This window comes from Plodia interpunctella, chromosome 4 (genome assembly GCF_027563975.2).
Source record: "Plodia interpunctella isolate USDA-ARS_2022_Savannah chromosome 4, ilPloInte3.2, whole genome shotgun sequence".
NCBI lineage: Eukaryota > Metazoa > Arthropoda > Insecta > Lepidoptera > Pyralidae > Plodia > Plodia interpunctella.
In genome coordinates, this window is record NC_071297.1 from 8,423,307 (window position 1) to 8,443,903 (window position 20,597).

Below are 20,597 nucleotides of genomic sequence, written 5' to 3' on the forward strand. Positions count from 1 at the left end.
AATTGACTATTATTTTTTTAGGGAAGCTCTCTCACATCTCCCCATGTTCAAAGTTGTGATGACGCCGTGAAGCCTGGGGTCAGATTAAAAAAATAACATAATATGTTTGAAGATTCTGCAATGATTTTACAGCCGGCCGTCTGCACGACCTACAAGTGATTGTGGAGTTTTTTTTTTTTGTGTTCTATGGAGTGATCCTATACTTTTTTAATTTTTTAGGAAAACATTTGCAACGTACTGAGGCAATAAACTTTATGGGCTCTTTTGCGATATAATTGAAGCGTTGATTAGAACCAAAATATTAAATGGAACGTCCCGATTGAAATAATAGAGATTCGTGCACTTAGTTATAATAAAATGTAAGACCCACATGTGCATTTGAAGTCTTTGGAGAAAAGCTTCTTCGGCAGTCGGCAGTAGACTTAGTATTAAGTAAATTCCCATCCTAAGTTGAATGAATAGAATTTGGAATTTGAATTGAGAGATATATATTATTAAATAAACTCACCATGAAACAAGAACAGCCCAACGATATTCAACAGCAGACCTAGGCTCCCGACGCCGACCAGCAGTTCAGCGTCATGTATAGCCTCTATCTCTATGAATCTCTTCACAGCCTCCACGGTGATACTGAAGCAGAGAGCTACCAGGAACACGGCATTGACCAGCGCCCCGAGCACTTCTGCGCGCGCCCAGCCAAATGTATTCTTTGACCATTTCTTTGGTGACATCTGTAAGTGTTTCTGAGCTTAGTCGTAAACCTATATAGGTAGATATGGTCTAGACTCTAGACTACTTTTTGGAAGTGTTGATATTAATTTGATACTTCTCTCATATGATCTAACTAAGATACCTATCTACTTCGTGTAATATATGTATACATATGTATAGTAGGAATTTTGTAACAACATGTATAAGTAGGAACTATATAGCATTAGTGCATCGGGTAAATTTATTTGATCTATATTATTATTATAAAGAGGTAAGCGTTTGTGAGTAGGTATGTTTGAGGAGGGTAATCTCCGAAACTACCAAGCCGATTTCTAAAATATTTTCACCATTATATTTTACCTCAAAATTCCCAAGGGAGCGAAGCCCCGGGCAACATCTATTATTATTCACTACATATTGGACTTTAAAATATTTGCTGTTGACATAAAGAGAAATAACATACTTTTAATGAATAACAGGGTATATACAGGGTGTCCATTGAGGGGAAATCCTAAATCATAGTTAACGGAAATATGCTTAGCTTGAAAAATAGCTTATGTATGTGGTAAAATTTACGTCAAGTCACAACTTGATGTTATTTTTACCACACATAGTGAGTTCAAAGTGATTCTTATGCATAGTAAAGGAATCACTTCCTAGTATTTACCGGCCATACATATACGGAGTTTTAAAATAACATGGAATATTTCATCTAGTAACTGCTATGTTTAATCATCAGAAATTAATGATGTAAAAACTAAGATTTAAAATAAAATCACTTATAGAAATACAAAGAATAGTGTAATGTACATAGTATACATACCTCAACTATGTACAATACACTTCATAGACATTGAAACAAATAATGTTAATATAGAAAAAAAAATTGTTGACGCGATTTGATCTAATTAATAATTGTGACAATTATTTTAAGTTAATTAGTATTTATGAGACACGGCGGCCAAGGACTTCGGACGTTGTACAAGGAATTCATCTTCGACTAAACATCGTGCGAATCAGGAAATACCGTTCACCGTACCAATGGAGGTTTTCCTCATGATCTGACTTTACAAGTTAGTAGCTTTACCACGCGGCTTCACGGTTATTTGCCTTTCAAAAAAATAATCGAAGCAAAACTTGCAACAAATATTTCATCCCTTAATACTGGAATTTCCTAAAAACCTTTCTTAGCGGACGTCTCCAGGTCACAATTAACTTTCCTGACAAATTTCATCTTTATTTTCTTAGTAGTTTAAGACATTTCGTTATAAGTGAGTGTTTTTCGCTTTTATACACTTGTATATTAATAAATTGAACGTACATAGTACAAAATTGTGACATTACATGGATAAAGGTACCTTAAGGGCGGTGTTTTTATATTTGATCATTCAATGATCTTTATTGCGTCTATAGGTATACGTGAATGTCACAAATTAATTGTTGTTTGATCTTAGCCCATAAATACCATAATGTGGCATGCGATACAACTTGTTTTAAAGTATTAATGATAGAAATTATATAATGTTAAATCAAATTATCTGAAAAGTTTTAGAATAGCAGAATTCGAAACTAAAAATAAATAAATATATTAGGACAAATCACACAGATTGAGCTAGCCCCAAAGTAAGTTCTATACTTGTGTTATGGGATACTAAATCAACGATACTATATTTTATACCATATACATATATAGATAAACATCCAAGACCCGGACCAATCAGAAAAAAATCATTTTCCATCATGACTCGACCGGGGATCAAACCCGAGACCTCTCGGTTCAGAGGCAAGCACTTTACCGCTTCGCCACCGAGGTCGTCAATCGACCTTATCTGTGGACCTTTTTTATATGTTATCCTGCCTGGATCATTATGCCCGCGGTAATAGCAACTAGTTTCCAATGAATTTGTATAGCTTAATGTGCTGTTGACTGTACGTTAACATAAACGCACAGTTCTATGGGATCGAGGCTCGGAATTTGCCAGCAGGCGCCGTTGTTACGATTCCATAGAAATGTTTACTAACAAAAACCCGCCCACAGCCTCTGTTTATTTGATGTAGCAACAGCACATCGAAAAATATATTTTTAATTTCTTTACTAAATTAACAACGAATATTATGATGAGTGACGGAGATGTTAATTATTTTTTAAAGTCTTTATTTAACTTATAATGTGCGCTATGTCCCTATGTCTCGGGTGGAACTTTGCAACAAATTTGAAGCAGATAACTCCAACCGATTGAGCTGAAATTTTGTAAACACGCATGATCTGATAGTACATCCAGGAACGGCTCCAGACGTGGGAACTTCTCAACGGATTTCTGGACGAAAATGTTGACACACACAAATTGAATGCAATAAGATCTCTCTGAAAACAATGTCATTTTTAAAAAGCTTATGTCAAAAATGTAATTTTTGTATGAAGCTTAATTATTTATATTGCCTAATTTCAAAACAATTTTCAATATAACATACAAGTATATTACCCGTAACACATTAACGTCACCATTAATAGTTATTTCATGATGGAATGTCAATAAAATGCAAAGTTTATAAATGCACACATTTATGAGCATGACTCCATGGCTAAGTCACATCAAGCTCAAATATTCAGACTTGCTTGTTTCTACTAGCATTTATTTATTAGTAGATAACATTTAATTACGACCAGTTTACGTTCGTATCTTCACCAATAAGAATGAAGCATTATATGGGAAGCATGTTAAAGCATAGTCAATAAATTCATCTAAGACTTCTGTAAAGTATACAAATGAATAAATTAGTTGCTTAATGGTCATCATGCCGACTACACTGGAGGTCCCGGGTTCATTCCCTGGTCAGATAATGACGGAAAATGCTTATTTAAATTTAATACTTGTTTACTATAAAATATAGAATCAATCTGTTAGTACCTTAACACAAGTTTCGAACTTACTTTGGGGTTATCTCAATCTGTTTCTTTTCTTACTTACTTATTTATTCTGCCAAATTAGTTTGAGAATAATTTATAACAGAAATATAATAACAATATTATGACAATGAAATGACACATGCAGATGGTACAATAGATATAGTCAAAGAAATTTCTTTTGGTAAAGGATTATTTACTACAGACATACTCACTTTAACTGATAAGAAGGCAATAACCAGAGCGGCGACATCGCTCAACATGTGAAAGGAGTCTGCTACAAGTGCCATAGAGTTGGTGATGTATCCCACAATCAGTTCCACAAAGAAGAAGCCGCCAGTGAGCCATAGCATAGACAACAGTCGGCACTTCTTCCCCGAAAACCTCCCCATTGTTTCTGAAAAAAGATTTATAATTAATAAAAGTGGCTATGAGTAAGTCTATGCTTGCTTTTTTAAAGACAAAAGACCCAATAGTTCGATGTATGGCCACAACAGACCATGATGCATTTAAGATACGTATACTAGTGTATACGTAGCTTAAATATATGTATACGGCAACATTTGACGCGCGACATATCACTCTTGAGTTGAGTGAAATAGCACATAGTCATGGTCTCACTCATGCAAATTGTAATGAAAAGAAAAGAACGATATGTTGCGCGTCAAATGTTCTCTAGTGTATCTGTGGCTTTATGTAAGCTGGGGCTTATGAATATTTGCATGATACCAAATGAGGATACATTTCAGATCAAAATTCAGGAATTTTACATTTGAATAAAAGGAAATGTTTGCTATTCTGCATCACTAGCCATATAAATAGCACAGTATAATAAATAGATGTGAACACACTGTGATTTTTTTATTGAGTTAATTGAATTCTATTAAATGTAAGGGACATACAGAAAACTATTAAAATTTGATGTATACAGCCATAATGCTACCAACATTTTTAGTGGTATTTGTTATGATTTGTTCAACATCACTATTTTTTGCTGTCATAAACAATAAGCAATAGATTCATAAATCAGTCCATTTTATTTATCTCATTAATATTTAATATATTTTATTTATGTATGTCATAATTTCAAATCCAATTCCTGAGCTCCGATCTGGCTGCAAAAGCAAACGGGAAAATGCTCAAATGAAAGAGTGATATAGTGATAATAGTTATGAATTACTATGTCAATTTGAATTACGGATATAACAAATAAAATTATAGCCAAAATTAATTAATTAAATTGATTATTTAATCAACAATTCTACTGAATTCTTTCCCTGTTACACCAGCACTGTACAGTGTAATCATTTTTTATCTATTTCAGCAGTTTGGCCAATGTGGCTTGATTAATTAATTATGTCTTACATTAGTCTCATGTCAGCTACACACTGTCATCAAACTTAGACAGATGCCGACACTAATAAATGAACATTGCATAGTTTGTATGAGAGCTTTTATTTATCATGATGTATACAGAATCTGCAAAGTTTGGCAAACTGCACCACAATAGTGAGTAGGCGGCAGTACACTGTGATTAAACAAAAATTCAATGGTAGTTTCAACATTAAGTAAAATGCTTCATCTTGATGATGGTAACTTATATAATAATCTAACAAAATATTATTTTAGAGTGATGATTGTTCTAATAAAACCTACTGTATAATGTACCTATTTGATGTTGATTAAAAAATATATACTTAATCTTTTACAAAACAAAAGAATTTACTTTAACCCATCATATATCATCTCTTTGATTGATGCTTGCTTCCATGATGATGGTACTTGTACTAGGTAGGTATGTAAATGTGCTAAATGTACATATGTATAATGTACACCAGTCTATTTATATTAAAAATATTTTTTATAAATATTTTCAACACTAGGAATGGATAGAAAAAATTTTTACTAAGAAATATAGGTACTTACTTTTGTTTATAAAATCCTGATTACCAACTAAAGTAATATCAACAGCTATTAGCCATCAGGAGGAAGGCATGTCACAAAATATGCACACTCATTTCACAACAATAGGGTTATTGCTCCAATAGTACATAGATATATCGATTCAACACTGTTCAGCCACGTGAAACAAGCACCCTTCAACAATTTCCACTAATCAATGCAAACACTGCTTCGTGAATAAATTACAACTTTTATCTAAAGTCGATCACACCATGCTAAACAATACAATAATAAAAAAGACTCGCGAAAGCTTCGGAAGGTGACTGATATGCATCAGGGTTTGGACTCGAAAATTCACTTAAAATTTTGAAACTAAAAATAAGGCAAGATATTAACTAAGTAAAAGTCTTCGATATTAATTTAATCACTCAGTTGCATGAATTAATATAGAACACCACAAGATAAAATATTATTATCAAACGAGCTCTACCAAGAACTGTGTATGTGCCTTTCCCATTTTTATCACAATCACCACAATTTTAATTTGTCGGATTTGACTTTTTATTTTGATGTCGTTGTCTGACGCATGTCTGACGTGCGCTGTCATTATATTTTTTTCTAGAGATGGCATTGGATGGGTGGCAAAAAGTTTCTCCAGAATAGGGAATATTACGCAAAGCTCTGCGCAGATAGAGCTACTGGTACAACTAGGGTACACGAAAATTGAAAATTTTTAATATTGTTGCAGATTTACTACTAAATATACCTTCTACGCAATCGTACTGCGAGTTTAAAAGAAAAAGGAAGTATTTAGTGGATTATTCACACAGATATAAAAATAATAATTAAATGTTTTCAACACACAGTGTTAAATACAAGACGAATTTGCTAAATGATTCAAGTTCATTGTAAAACACAATACCTTTATTATGATGATTGAACACTATTGATATCACATAATTCTCAAAGAGTGCACTATTTGTGGAATTGGGATATGTATATTATTTTCGACCACCACTTCTTCAACATAATCAATTAACCACTTCCACCCAAAAACTATTCAAATATAAAATATAAACACAAAAACCGACTATAGGGTTAACTTCATATACGACACATATTTGATTTTTAGCTTCATGTTAAGTACTTTAAAGACTTCAGTTTTAGACCATGAGAAAACTGAAGGGCGGTTAACTTGTCCTGAAAATAATAACACCATTTAATAAAGTATATTTTGTCCACAGTTATAAGAATATGAATGTTCTGTAATTTTGTCTCGTTCAGTCAATCCCATGGAATTATAAGGTACTCTGTACGTAGTAGCTATACTCGAAGTGTACAATATGGTTGGTATTTCTTTATTCCTAATAGTCGTTATGTCTTTTTGATTTATCTTATGACCGAATTATCCCCGTTCTCATTGGGTAATTTTCAATAAAATGTAAATGTTTGAGTTTGGCGACAGCGGTTGTCACTCATATATTAGGCTATATGTTTTTGCATCTGTGTTTATTTGTCGTACGTATGTACTCCGTACAATGATGATCCTATCCTATAATAACACAATGCACAGACACAATGTGTCCATGTCAAAGTCATTACTAGGTGTCAGAAATTCAGAACTCCTTCCCTCCTCCCTTTTCTACCCTCAAGTTCCCATAAGTATTTCATATTGAAAATTCTATAAATAAATTGTTTTTTTTTACCTACTTATGTTCGAAAAGTACCCAATAACTTCTGATAAAATTGTACAAAAAGCATTCACTCCAAAAGGCGACTACTAATGGTGGTCAACGAAAATATTAGAATGGTATAAATGGTTATGTTGTTGAAGTATGTATTACTGCTATATTTTTTTATTGTAATTATGTAAATATGGGTTTTGTAAAATTTATTGGAAGATCTTGTGGTTTTGCTGGATATGTTTTACAATACGCCTGCATCACACACTGTACTTTTGAGTATGTAGGAGACTTGGTTATGGTGAGTACCTTCACATTAGTAGTACCTACAAATATATGTACTAGTAGTTCGGAGATATAAATTGAAGGTTAAAATAAAGTTCATTGTAAATTATAGAACAATGCAATTTTTTTATCATTTGAAGTGACCTTTATCTAAAGTTTTGACCTTCACAATGTTTTCAGTTTTTACATGATAACCATTGGGCCACCTGTAAGTGCAATGGTATGTCTACAATATAGACCATACAATATGATTATGCAGTACTGTCTAGGTAATATTGAGCATTTCTACTCATGACTACAAAGCTGAGAAAATTATGTATACATATTTTCAGTCATATTTTTCATGGCAGTGTCATAGCCACTTCCTGGCCAGTATTATTAAATAAATATAAAATATATTAGGTGACCACTTCTCACCAGGTGGGCCCTGTGCCCATTTGCTTGCGCAGTTGTATAAAAAAATACATAAATAATAAATACCTACAATTCTTTCTTTGTTTCAGTGTTCTGGGCCTTCCATGGAACCAACATTAGAATCTAACAACATACTATTTACAGAACACATATCTCCTAGACTACAAAGATTAAAACGTGGTGATATAGTCATAGCTCGCAATCCTTCAAATCCAAAACAGAATATATGCAAAAGAATAGTTGGTATGCCCGGCGACAGAATGAGAGGACATTTCCCGAGGTATAATCAGGTTGTACCCAGAGGTCACGTTTGGTTGGAAGGAGATAATTCTAGTAATTCTGCAGACTCTAGGGTGTATGGAGCGGTACCAGAAGGTCTAATTCGTAGTAGAGTTATATGTAGAGTTTGGCCTTTGGATAAAATAGCTTCGTTGACAAGCTATTAATAACTTATTTTTCTATTAATTAAAAATGTGTGAATAGATCTGTTTTCCGACTTGTTTGTTTTATCTTTTTGTCTTATAAGTACTTTCAATTTTATTGTATGATTTGTTTGGTTTGTGTAGTTCAAAAAAGTATGGTCTTTGTTTAGATTTTCATCATTTCTATGACAACTCCCTTGTAACTTGTTTTTGTTAATGCAGTCCTATTAGTATTATCTTCTCATTTTCTTCTTTTCTTTCTTTATCTTGCTTTAAATTTTCTTTCTTTATCTTGAATCCCATTTTAATAAACATATAGATCATGATATTTTGAATTATATTGCTATAGATAAATGGTGAATGCATCCTATTCACACATGCTCAATCTGCTAAAAAAGCACTATAATGTATTAGTGTAATTGACATGAATTTATTTTAGATGTGCGAAGTTACATAGAAACAGCCACTGTGATTAGGAGTAATGTAAATAAAAATGTTATTTTTATGAATTTGGATTTATTTCAATGGTTTTGATAGATTCCGGCTCCATCCTGAATCGTATGAATCTTGTGTTGTCGATGTTGATGCGAACACTGCGCTCACTTGTGTACCTGAAAAAAAAATGTTACAAAATCCAAATAGTTCAAGCAAACAAATCAGTTTCATTCCGAAAAATCGAAATTATTTGGAATTTTTTAAATCCACTTTCATGTTAAATCAGTTTGTTAATATCTAAAACCCTCAATCGGGTGAAAAAGCTTATGTCTTCGTCTTTTGAAATTGATTTCAATATCTTTTTTGTTCTAAAGGCAAACAGCCTTTAGACTATGTTACTTGTATGTACACCAAAAACAAACACTCGCAGGGTATGACTTGGCACCTTATAAATATTTTCAACACTAAATCGTTAAATAATAAAGTAAGGACTGTGCCACCTATTGCTGGAGTGCCAGTACCAAGTTCAGAAGTTTTGTTAGATTTGATATACTGGCACCGACTTCCACTCAAGCAGGAGTTAGGAAATCCCTAAAAGCCCAACCTGTTCTGTATCACCATGACGATCGTGTCCCTGGGTGTAAGAACGGCGATATTCTCAAGCGTGGCAAGGCTTCTTCTAGCGGCCCTGATGACCCGTGACCCCCTAGGGATGAACTTGGAGAAGTGCCCCATGGCGTAGAACATAGGTTGCTTTATGAATTCGTCGTTCTCTTCGTACACAAGGATGGGGGCATCCACGAAGTTTTCGGCCCAGTTGGGGCCGCCCTCCGGGTCTAAGCAGAGATTCCAGTCGATCCAGCCCACGACGTAGTTGTTCAGATCCTGGATGAAAAATGAGTAAAATAGCTTTTATTTCTCTTATTCCATGGTGGTCTAGGAGCGGAGGAAAAACAGAGTGTGCCGGCTGCTTATCCCCTGCGTAGATTATTGCAAAATTGTATTTCTCATACGATGATGATAACAAATTCGATCACATATTAAGAAGGAAATTGTCACATATGCTGCTAGGGTTGCCATGGGGTGGCCACGTTTCCTTTCGTACCAGCTTTTCTCGAACGACCTGTTTTTAGGTCACATAACGCACATAAGATCATAAACCCGGACTGAGTGAATGAATTTTGCGAAATAAATGAAAAATAAGAGCAGTTTTTAGGTCGCGATTCTTGTCTGATAACACTGTCCATTGCATTTTTCAAAAAATATTAATGTGAATAAACTCACTTCTAAGATGTTTCTTGTGTACCTTCGTGCTCGAGCCCACGATCCAACCTCCACCTTTAGCAAGTCCCAGGGCATCGGACCTATGAGTATGTAGTGCTATTATAAAGAGAAAAGATTTGTTTTTTTGTTCGTAATGAATAAACACGAAAATTACTCGATTTTGATAAAATTTGGCACAGAGATAGGCGAAACCTTCAGGAGTGACATAGGCTATTTTATATTATGGTTTTACCCCACAGATTTACAAACTGTAATGTTTTTATATCTACGTTTTACCCGAGCGAAGTCGGGGCTAGCGGCTAGTCTAGTATGTACCTAATATGGTAGATAGTTATAGTTAAAATTAATTGGGACAAAGTCGCAGTATATGTTTTTATACAATCATACAAACATGCAACAGTCTCGAAGGAAATCGCACCATGTCTCGCTCCTGAATAGAACCACTCTGTAGAGTTCTAATATCGTCTCGTGATTGTACATGGCAAGAATGACATTTCCGAAGAAGATTGACATCACGCAAACTGCCCGACGCAAAATCACAGACGAATCTTCAAAATTGTATGCTTAATTTTTTTACTCTGACCCTGTGCTTCTCAGTCGCAACCCCGAATGCTACCAAGTGAGAATTTCAGATGCCTTTGTATCTTAAACGGGAAGCAATGGAAATAGCTACCTTCACAGGCTTCAGTGGAAAGCAGTATTTTTCCGGGATACCGATGATGTATCCGGCTGAGGATGTCTGGAGGTACAAAGTTCCCGTAGTAATGGATAGCTATGCCATCTATGTATTCTATGGAACGTGGGTCTGCACTCTCCATCTGTGAAGCATTTTAATTTAAAAATATTACATTATCTACCTATTTGGACTGTCAGTCAGTTTTTGCTTGATGATGAAGTACGGAGAGCATATGTGATCGCGAATACTTCCCAGTTTATTCCCGAAAATTCCGGCTTCGCTTGTCGCCGGAATTTTCGGGAATAAAACGGGAAAGTATTCGCGAACAAGCGAACAATCTAATAAATAGACGTAATGCTGCGATCTCTGCATGTAAATGTATGAATAGAATATGGAAAAAATTAAATATAAACGGAATTTCGAAGAGACTTCATAACACTTAATGTGCTTGTGCAGTAGATCTTAATAAATTAGTGGTAGGTGAGGTATCTTAATAACAGACCATTTAGCTTAATAAGTGTTAAGCTTTATATGGTAACCCCATTTAGTATATGGTATCCCTTAAACATTTAAAACGTATGACAACATTTGTATTTTGACGTATCCGGTTCATTCTCCCTTCTTCCTTTGAATCTGTCATGGCCGGACGTGCTATCCGACCTTTTATATTAATTAGTGTTTATTATAATTCCTTCGGATTTGTGTAGCTTTATTTTAACAAATAAATGCTTATACAAACTACTCCGTGTTTGCCTCTCGCCACCCACACTACACTCTGCTTCAATTTAACAGGTTATGTAACCAGCACGTGGGTGGCATTGTTGATGAGGCTTGAATTTACACTAGTTTTGTGTTTCGAATAGCGTCCGCCTAACGTGACATACGGCCGATTTAACACTTCATTCAGAACAACAACAAATGGCATCTGTTGAAGGTAATACGTCGGTGAAACCGACTCACATCATGGCCTCTACTCAAGGAATAGAGAAATTGGACGGCCCGGCAAATTTCCACACATGGAAATTTACAATACAAAATATTTTAATATTGGAAGGACTTTGGGACGTCGTCGAGGGACGCGACAATGATGCAGGTAACAGTCGGCGTGCTCTGGCGCGCATATGTCTCGCTATAAAACCTTGTTTATATCAATATGTTCGGCATTGCAATACTGCCGCGGAAGCTTGGAATAATCTTTTAAATATATTTGAAGATAAAGGACTATATAGACGTGTTCTTTTGCTACGTAGACTGCATAAGATACAATACAATGATTTTGATTCAATGACTTCATATATAGAAGAAGTGACCACATTGGTGCAGCAATTACTTGACATAGGAAGGCAAATAGAAGATGCTGAGGTCGCCGAAATTTTGCTGAGTGGATTGTCGTCGGATTATGACACAATTGTCTCCAGTTTGGCAGCGGTGACTGCAACAAATCAGCTCTCGAGCGAGCTGGTAAAGTCAAGATTACTACAAGAATATGCTCGCAAGATCTCTAATGATGGTGGTTCGGCTTTTGTATCTAGGAAGACCATGAAATTAATATGCAATCATTGTGGTAAAAAGGGACACACCAAGGCGCGTTGTTATAAATTAAAACGAGAAAAGAAAGCCAGCAAGACAGTGACTGTTCCAGTTGATAGGACACATTTAGTGTCAGCGTTCCTGACTGTACCTGATAGTAATTTTTATTTAGACAGCGGTGCTAGTAACCATATGGTAAATAACCACAATTTCTTTGTGGACATTAAACCAAATAGAACTTTAATTAAAGTTGCAAATGATGAGACTTTAACAAGTCAAGGGATTGGTACTATAAAATTGTTTATTAACAACCAGGTGAGTCCTTTGATTTTGTCTAATGTCCTATATGTGCCGCATTTGTCTAGTAATTTAATTTCCGTTTCCAAATTAATTGAAAAAGATTATTTTGTAGTTTTTAATAATAAGGGCTGTTCCATTTATAATAAAGGTCAAACATCTGGCAACCCAATTGCATGTGTTGCATGTATTAATGGTTTATATATGTTGTGTGTGAATGTCAATGTAAGGAATGACAAGTCCTCACTGAAGGAGCACTCTTTGTTCCTGGGTGATAAGAGCCAGGAATCACCGAGAGCCACAGAAGCAGCAGGATTATCAGCAGAATTATGGCACAGGCGTCTAGGACATTTAGGTGTAAAAGGTATGATACAACTTCGGAAACGTGCATGCGGTATCATGTTTCAGGATGAAGATAAACTGAAGAGCTGTGAACCATGTCTTCAGGGGAAGATGTCGGCCGCATCTTATCCCGGTGGGCAGGCACATCGAGCAACTGAGCCGCTCCAGTTGATTCATAGCGACGTCTGTGGTCCAATGCAGGAACCTAGCTGGGGAGGGGCGAGATATCTTGTCACCTTTACTGATGACTGCACTCGCAAAACTTATGGATACCTTATGAAAAATAAATCTGAGGTAATTAATTGTTTTATAACCTTTAAGTTACAAGTAGAAAATCAATTGGGTTTGCATATTAAAATGTTGAGAACTGATAATGGTGGTGAATATTTCAGTAACAAGTTCTCTGAATATTTAAAAAGGGAAGGTATTATACATCAAAGTACTGTGCCCTACTGTCCACAACAAAACGGGGTTAGCGAGCGTCTTAATAGAACGCTGATGGATAAGGTCAGGTGTATGCTAGCAGAATCAGGACTTTGCTACCGTTATTGGGGAGAGGCAGTAATGACTGCCATTTATCTTAAAAATAGATCACCCACTGAGGCTTTAGCAGGTCGTTTGCCTGAGCAAGCATGGTCTGGTTTGCCCGTGGACCTGGCTCATCTCAGGGTTTTTGGCTGCATCGCATATCACCTCATTCCATCTGAGAAACGTAGGAAGTTAGATCCTAAAGCGCAAATGGCTATTTTTGTAGGCTATAGCGAAACATGCAAAGGATATAGATTATCTGACCCGTCTAATCCTAATCATGTTTTTATTTCCCGTAGTGTGGTGTTCATAGAGAATAAGTTTTATGAAAATGTACCTGTATCAGTAAATGACTGTGATAATATTAATAATTATTATTTTAATTCAATACAAGAGAATTTGATGAATAATGATAATTGTAATTTTCGAAATGATGATGTTATTGAGAATTCGAATAAAAATATTTCTCATTGTACAGATGCCGAGGATGTCAACAAGGAAGAATCTTCTAAAGAAAATGTGACTACTTCAGACTCCAATGAAGAATCTGATGCCGACGAGTTTTATGATAGCATGACATCGTCTGGCCGGGCTTCTGATGGAGGGGAAGAGTTTGTACCTGTCGAACCTACGACGAGGGTGTCACAACGTCCTGTGCGTAATGTACGTCCACCACAAAGGTATGGTGATTATGATTATGGCATGTTCAGTCAGCATGCTCTATACGAGGAACCAATGTCATATGACGAAGCCATGGCTTCGCCACACCGTGAAGATTGGCTTGCAGCAATGCAAAGCGAATACAAATCTCTTTTGAATAATCAGGTTTGGAAACTGGTTGCTAGACCTACTAACACTAACATCGTGAAATGTAAATGGGTGTACAAACTAAAGCATGACGCGGATGGGAAATTTGATAGGTTTAAAGCTAGACTGGTTGCCAGGGGTTTCACCCAAAAGCAGGGAATTGATTATAACGAGACTTTCTCTCCGGTAGTGAGGCATTCCTCTATGAGAATTTTATTTTCATTAGCAAATGAAATGAACTTGGAGATTGATCATGTGGATGTCACAACTGCATTTTTAAATGGTGAGCTTAATGAAGTCATATACATGGAGCAACCTGTAGGTTTTTGTAATGGCAATTCAAATGAAGTTTGTCTACTTCAGAAAAGTTTGTATGGTTTAAAACAGGCCAGTAAAATGTGGAATGAGAAATTACATAATGTTTTAACTGAAATTGGTTTTAAACAATCACTATGTGAACCATGTATTTATACAAAGAAAGTGGATAAAGACTTTGTTGTTATAGCTGTGTATGTTGATGATTTTTATTTATTTTATAGCAAACATAGTTTAATTAAAAGGCAGTTGTTGGATGTATTACAAATGAAATTCAATGTTAAAAATTTAGGACCATTGAAGAACTGTCTAGGCATGAGAGTCACTAGAGATAGGACTAAAAATACTTTGTGTTTAGATCAGTCAGAATATATTAAAAGGTTGTTAAGACGATTTCATATGGAAAACTGTAAACCAGTAAGTACACCTATGGTCTTAAATTCTAAGTTGACAAAGAATAGTAATGCAAATGAGCATCTGACAGATGAAACCTATAATTTTAGGCAACTTATGGGTGGTCTTATGTATTTATCTGTATGTACTAGACCGGATATTTCATTTTCATGTAGCCAGTTGAGTCAATTTAACAATTCCTTTGATAAATCTCATTGGACTGCGGCTAAGAGAATATTGAGGTATCTAGCTGGTACAATTAACCACTCTTTATGTTTTATGAAGAGTGTTGATTTTAATTTAGTAGGATACACTGATGCCGATTGGGGCAATGATGTGAATGACAGAAAATCCTATACAGGTTTTGTCATAAAACTAGGAAATAGTACAATCAACTGGGAATCTCGAAAACAGAGATGTGTTGCTTTGTCTAGTACCGAAGCCGAATATTTGGCAATAGGTGACATATGTAAAGACTTATCCTTTATTAAAAATTTGTTATCAGAGCTTATAACAGAGGAGGTTTCCTGTACTGTGTATAATGATAACCAGAGCGCTCAAAAGCTTCTGGAATGTAAAGAGTTCTGTCATAAGAGGACTAAACACATTGACATAAGATTTCATTTTGTGAAAGATTTAATTAAGTCCAAGTCTATTTTTGTAAAATATTTACCAACTGACAAAATGATAGCTGATGTTCTGACCAAACCTTTGTGTAAACAAAAGCATTATTGTTTCATTAATGACATGAATATGTTGACACCCGATGTATTTCTACATAAGTAGTATGATTTGTGTTGTCGAATTATTATTATTTTTTTGTGTTATATACAATATTGATTGTATTTGTAGTACCTATTATTTGACTTAATGTTATAAGGTATAAGGGGAAGTGTTAAGCTTTATATGGTAACCCCATTTAGTATATGGTATCCCTTAAACATTTAAAACGTATGACAACATTTGTATTTTGACGTATCCGGTTCATTCTCCCTTCTTCCTTTGAATCTGTCATGGCCGGACGTGCTATCCGACCTTTTATATTAATTAGTGTTTATTATAATTCCTTCGGATTTGTGTAGCTTTATTTTAACAAATAAATGCTTATACAAACTACTCCGTGTTTGCCTCTCGCCACCCACACTACACTCTGCTTCAATTTAACAATAAGTACTTACACCTCTCAACCAGATAGGTATAATGTAGCGCTGGTCGTCCACAGCTAAAATTAATGTTTGGTTGAACTTGGAATTTCTGACTGTAGGGCCAAGATTGTTTGCTACCCAGCGACCCTGTGAATTAAAAATAAAATCAATAAATAAGTAAAAAAAAAAATTACCTGTGCAATAAAAAAAATAAAAAAATTACAAGGGAAATAACTATAAACTGTAAAGTAAATGTTAACCAAAAATATAAATATTTACACACAATAAACACTAGTATTGAAATACCATTTGGAAACGATTTTGACTTTACGTTAGCTGAATTGACCACTTGAATTGTTCAAAGAGTATCTAAGTATATGGCTTGTTATATTTAATAAATTTTTATGATCAAGTAAAATAAGTACTTAGTGTTTGCTTACCAGTTGTGCGGGCGTCCATCCTAAAGAGTTGAAGTTGACGATAGGAACAATGCCATTGATAGGCTCGTTAGTGGTTGTGATCGCCCAGATCTTCACTTCGGCCTTTTCGTACTCTTCTATGAAGCTGAAATAGTTAATTTCCAATAATAGATATAGTGAGCACAGTGTAATAACGTCGAGAGGTCGAGAGTGAGACACACAGTCTGCATATGCCGCCCCATACGTATTCCCACACACTGTGATTATGGCGCCATCCACGGTGTCACACAGTACTTAGAAGCGACGCTTTGTGAGACCAAAACTTAACTAAACTCTCCCTCCTTACTTATAACGACTATGGTACCAATATAAACTGTGGAAATATTTACCGTATGTGGTAGTCGGCATAAGACTGGTAGAACTCCGGCTTGACCTGGCCAAACCCGGTGATTCTCTCGTTGGTCTTCATCCAGATGGGCGGGGACCATGTGCTGGCTGTTATCTTGATCTCTTCGGGGGCCGCTTCTTGGGCTAGCTTGATCATTGGCAACTGAAATAGGGTAATACCATTTGTGATGAAACTTGAATGTTTGTTCGTCGCCGGTCACTGTCAATATTACACTTACATTTAACTATCTGTGACCACCCCTGTGCAACTAGGTCTAGCTGTGATGATAAAGACTAAACTTAAGGTCTTACCAAAGAAAATCACGATAAACCAAGCATAACCATCGAAGAACAGCTGCACCGAGGTCTAACCGAAATCATAGAGGATAATCTTAATTTAGTCAAAGATAAGCTACATTTTGGTGTAAACAACTGAACCGGCTGCACCGAGGTCTATCCGGCTAAAACTAAATAGGTGTATCCGCACTTCGGGGTTTAGAAACACTAACACACTTGGATGATGCTCGCTATTATTTGTTATTATATTTAAGTAGATGACATTATTTAGATACCTTAAAGAAAAAGTCTTCATCGCTTAGAGAGAAGTTGGAGAGCGCGCCATCGTTCCACGGCAATTCGTTGTAAGTGTATGGGTGCGTTGAGAAGTCCGCGCCACCAATGGGGACCCGGATAAGATTGTACTCCAGCCCGTCTGTGCTGAAGTATGATCTGAAATTGTTTTTATGTTCTGAATTAGTTTGTATATCACAGAAGATAGCGAGTTGCCTGATTATAAACAATCGAATAGAATGTAAAAAATATCCGTTTACGTATGTAGAATTTTTGATCAGTGACTCTATCTAAAGGTGGTTTTGGTAAACTAAACTTTATCAGATACATGCCTTATTAACCTTTACGTGATAAACAAAGGCAAGAGTTGTGAAACTTGAAGGCCTCGTTTATGTAGATGTATGGTAGAATTATATGGCTAGCATATAAATCAGATCAGAATACCTATCCAATTTATAGAGTTCTTCCCTTGATTAACTTTAAATCTGCGCCATATTTTATTTTTCCTTTGCCCCAAGAAAAGTATGGAACCATTGCATAGTTTTATTTTTCTATTGCATTTTTCCTTATCCGTACATATTTTACACGTTCTATGTTTTTCTCTCTCAGTCAATGGAAGGCTAATGGATAGCATAATGGAAGTAGATCCTTACCTGATAAACTCTCTCTGAGTGGGATCCGACAGCTTCCTCCAGTTGATAGCGGCGGCGTCAGTGACAGATCCACCGAATCCCTCCAGAAACTGGGATCGGATGATGGTGAATAACCTCAGGACCACTCTGTTCCAGATGGTTTCTGGTACAATAGGTTAGTATAACTGATTAATAATTTTAAGGGATGGGATTCGACAGCTTACAGGCAGCTTCAGAAATAAGGAACGTAAAAATCTGTTGGGAAATCTAGTGTGTAAGTACATAGATTGTCCAATTATCCAAAAATATATCACAACAGAAATAAAATCTTATCTTATAACCCTGAACACTCCATGTGAAAAAAAGGGTCCAAAAATGTCTTACGCAAAATAGGACCCTGAAAAATGAACAGATTTTGGTGTTTTTTTTTTAAAGTAGAATGTATACAAGAAAAACCTTACAAGAACCTATACAAGAAAAACTTTCAATAAGTATATCATTACCCTGAAAGTCGTCGTCTTCGTCATCATAGGCGGGGAAGTTTTTAAAATCCGAAATAATGTCAGCACCGGTTTCATCATCATCAAACGACTCCTCCGCCACTTCTATGACCCCACTTGATTTTTCAAATCGTTTACCCGCCTAAGACATAAATAAAACTTCATATAAATTAATTGACATAGAAAATATATTTGTCAAAACAAATCGCGTCAGGAAGGTATTTGAAAACTGTGGAGCTCCTAATAACTTAAGGTAGGTACATCGATGGATCTCGTTCTCTCTCATCTTTGCATGTTCCGGATTTCATCCTGGGCTGTGACGATGCGAAGCCCAGAGTCAACGTATAAAATAAATCATAAATTTTGAATCGGCTGATTTTACAACAGCCGCCTCTTGTCTAATTCTCTTTGGGACTACTATTGTTCGTACTACTTATATTTGTCTTAATCTAGGGCGGAACCACACGCATTATTTCAGAGTAAACTTACATTGCTGGATGTGTACATGAAGTAGGTGCCAGGCGGCACTGCCTCCCTGTATATCGTGTCGCAGTAGGTGGCATTGCACACGCAGACGATGGATCGACCCTCGATGCCCACATCGCGAGCTGCGCAGGGCAGGTCTTCTGTAAATTTTGTTTTTGTAAGTAGATAGGTGCTTTTATTTTCTTTTTTAGCACCTGATTTATGTCAAATATCTCAACTCAACGGTTTATACCTACATCAAAATCTCTCTGTAAAAAACTTATTTCATGTACTTACCAGATAATCCTTGAGTTGCTAATAGAAATGTGAATGACAGTATAATGTTTAAGACCCCTACCCTCTCCATGTTAGGCACCTTGCCTGGAATCACAATAATCAAGTAACCGAGTCAGTTTACCTATTTATATATGTGCTATTTATGTCCTGGTAACGTCCAACGACAGCATTCACTTAATAACCCCGTATATTTACCATGGTCAATATTCCGAGTTAGCCTAGACCTAGAGAAAATACATACAGACACAATAAACACCAGCCAACTAATTACTTAGATCAGGTATTAAACGCGCACTACTTTTTGTTACCTCGGGACGTTTCGGGCGAACGACTTGGTGATCATGATCACAAGTCATTGTAACACGTCCCCAAACATCTATGGTATAAAAGGTACATGCTCAGTTAATACCTATTTATGTAATAAGTAGTAACTTTTGCCAGCGGCTTCGCCCGCGTTAATTGTAATGCCCGGGATGAAAGCTACCTAATATGTCCTTCTCCATACTTCAAACTACATGTACTATATATACATGTAAATTTTCATGAAGATTAGTTGAGTAGATAGAGCGTGAAGAGGTAACAAACAAACTTACTTTCGCATTTATAACATTAGTTAGGTTAATGAAACGTGAAGGTCAATTAGCAGCTAACTAAGTATATATAGAACTTTCATACATTAATTTTTAGACGGATTTCGATGAAATTCTGGTGGAATGAAACATGGAACATTGGGTACATTGGCATTTGACATTTTAGCCCCGAAATTCCTCAGGGAGGTTAGTTCTGCGGTGCAAACAGTAGGTATTATTACAAATGTACTTACATATTATAAAAAGAAACACGTTCGTCTGAACGCGACAAACTCAAAATGACCGGGCGGTTTTTTCAGCGACAGAAAGTGTGGTTTTTGAAGTTTAGATGTATAATTTATTATGGTTTTACCCGAGCGAAGCCGGGACGGGCCGATTGTATTACCATAATTATAAAACCACTTACCCTATGAAAGTGGGCGTTCAACTGATCACTAGAATTAATATTCCGGTAAATATCAATATTCTTTCTTATCTTAATATTTTCAATAATCTTGATTGATGTTTTACCATTACTGATTTAAATTTACAAAATATTATTTGATAATATGCGTTTAAAAGATAATTCATAAGTCGATAGTGTTCTAATCTATTAAATATATCCATTTTAATTAATTGAAGGTTAAAAGACCATGAAAATACTGTACATACTTACGTACGATAC

General features: G+C 35.6%; 3 protein-coding genes across 6 annotated transcripts in view; 1 reads left to right on the forward strand and 2 right to left on the reverse strand.

The window, feature by feature from the left end:
- ZnT63C (Zinc transporter 63C) overlaps positions 1-6,069 on the reverse strand; it is a 31,850-nt gene extending 25,781 nt beyond the window's left edge. For 2 of the 3 annotated variants that reach the window (XM_053743560.1, XM_053743562.2), the window contains exons 1-3: positions 5,543-6,068; positions 3,832-4,013; positions 509-731 (exon numbers count right to left, since the gene is read on the reverse strand). In XM_053743560.1, the coding sequence (XP_053599535.1) occupies positions 509-731; positions 3,832-4,008 (400 nt within the window). In that variant the 5' untranslated portion in view covers positions 4,009-4,013; positions 5,543-6,068. Of the gene's footprint in view, positions 1-508; positions 732-3,831; positions 4,014-5,542 lie in introns of all 3 variants that reach the window. The other variant, XM_053743561.1, reaches the window with a different exon arrangement.
- A 1,060-nt stretch (positions 6,070-7,129) lies between these two features.
- LOC128669094 (uncharacterized protein) lies at positions 7,130-8,830 on the forward strand. Its single transcript, XM_053743570.1, has 2 exons — positions 7,130-7,501; positions 7,989-8,830. The coding sequence occupies exons 1-2, from the start codon at positions 7,394-7,396 to the stop codon at positions 8,343-8,345; spliced, it is 465 nt and encodes a 154-aa protein (XP_053599545.1). The 5' UTR covers positions 7,130-7,393; the 3' UTR covers positions 8,346-8,830.
- LOC128669085 (lysosomal acid glucosylceramidase-like) lies at positions 8,818-20,452 on the reverse strand. Of its 2 annotated transcripts, none has more exons than XM_053743551.1 (13): positions 20,340-20,452; positions 19,344-19,427; positions 19,071-19,207; positions 18,585-18,723; positions 18,103-18,244; positions 17,452-17,608; positions 16,882-17,042; positions 16,514-16,637; positions 16,107-16,220; positions 10,714-10,858; positions 10,041-10,120; positions 9,361-9,641; positions 8,818-8,932 (listed from the first exon to the last, which is right to left on the reverse strand). In XM_053743551.1, the coding sequence occupies exons 2-13, from the start codon at positions 19,411-19,413 to the stop codon at positions 8,824-8,826; spliced, it is 1,659 nt and encodes a 552-aa protein (XP_053599526.1). In that variant the 5' UTR covers positions 19,414-19,427; positions 20,340-20,452; the 3' UTR covers positions 8,818-8,823. The 2 variants fall into 2 exon arrangements, with proteins under 2 accessions (XP_053599526.1, XP_053599524.1); XM_053743549.1 differs by lacking the exon at positions 20,340-20,452 and adding an exon at positions 20,167-20,333.
- Between the last annotated feature and the right edge of the window lie 145 nt (positions 20,453-20,597).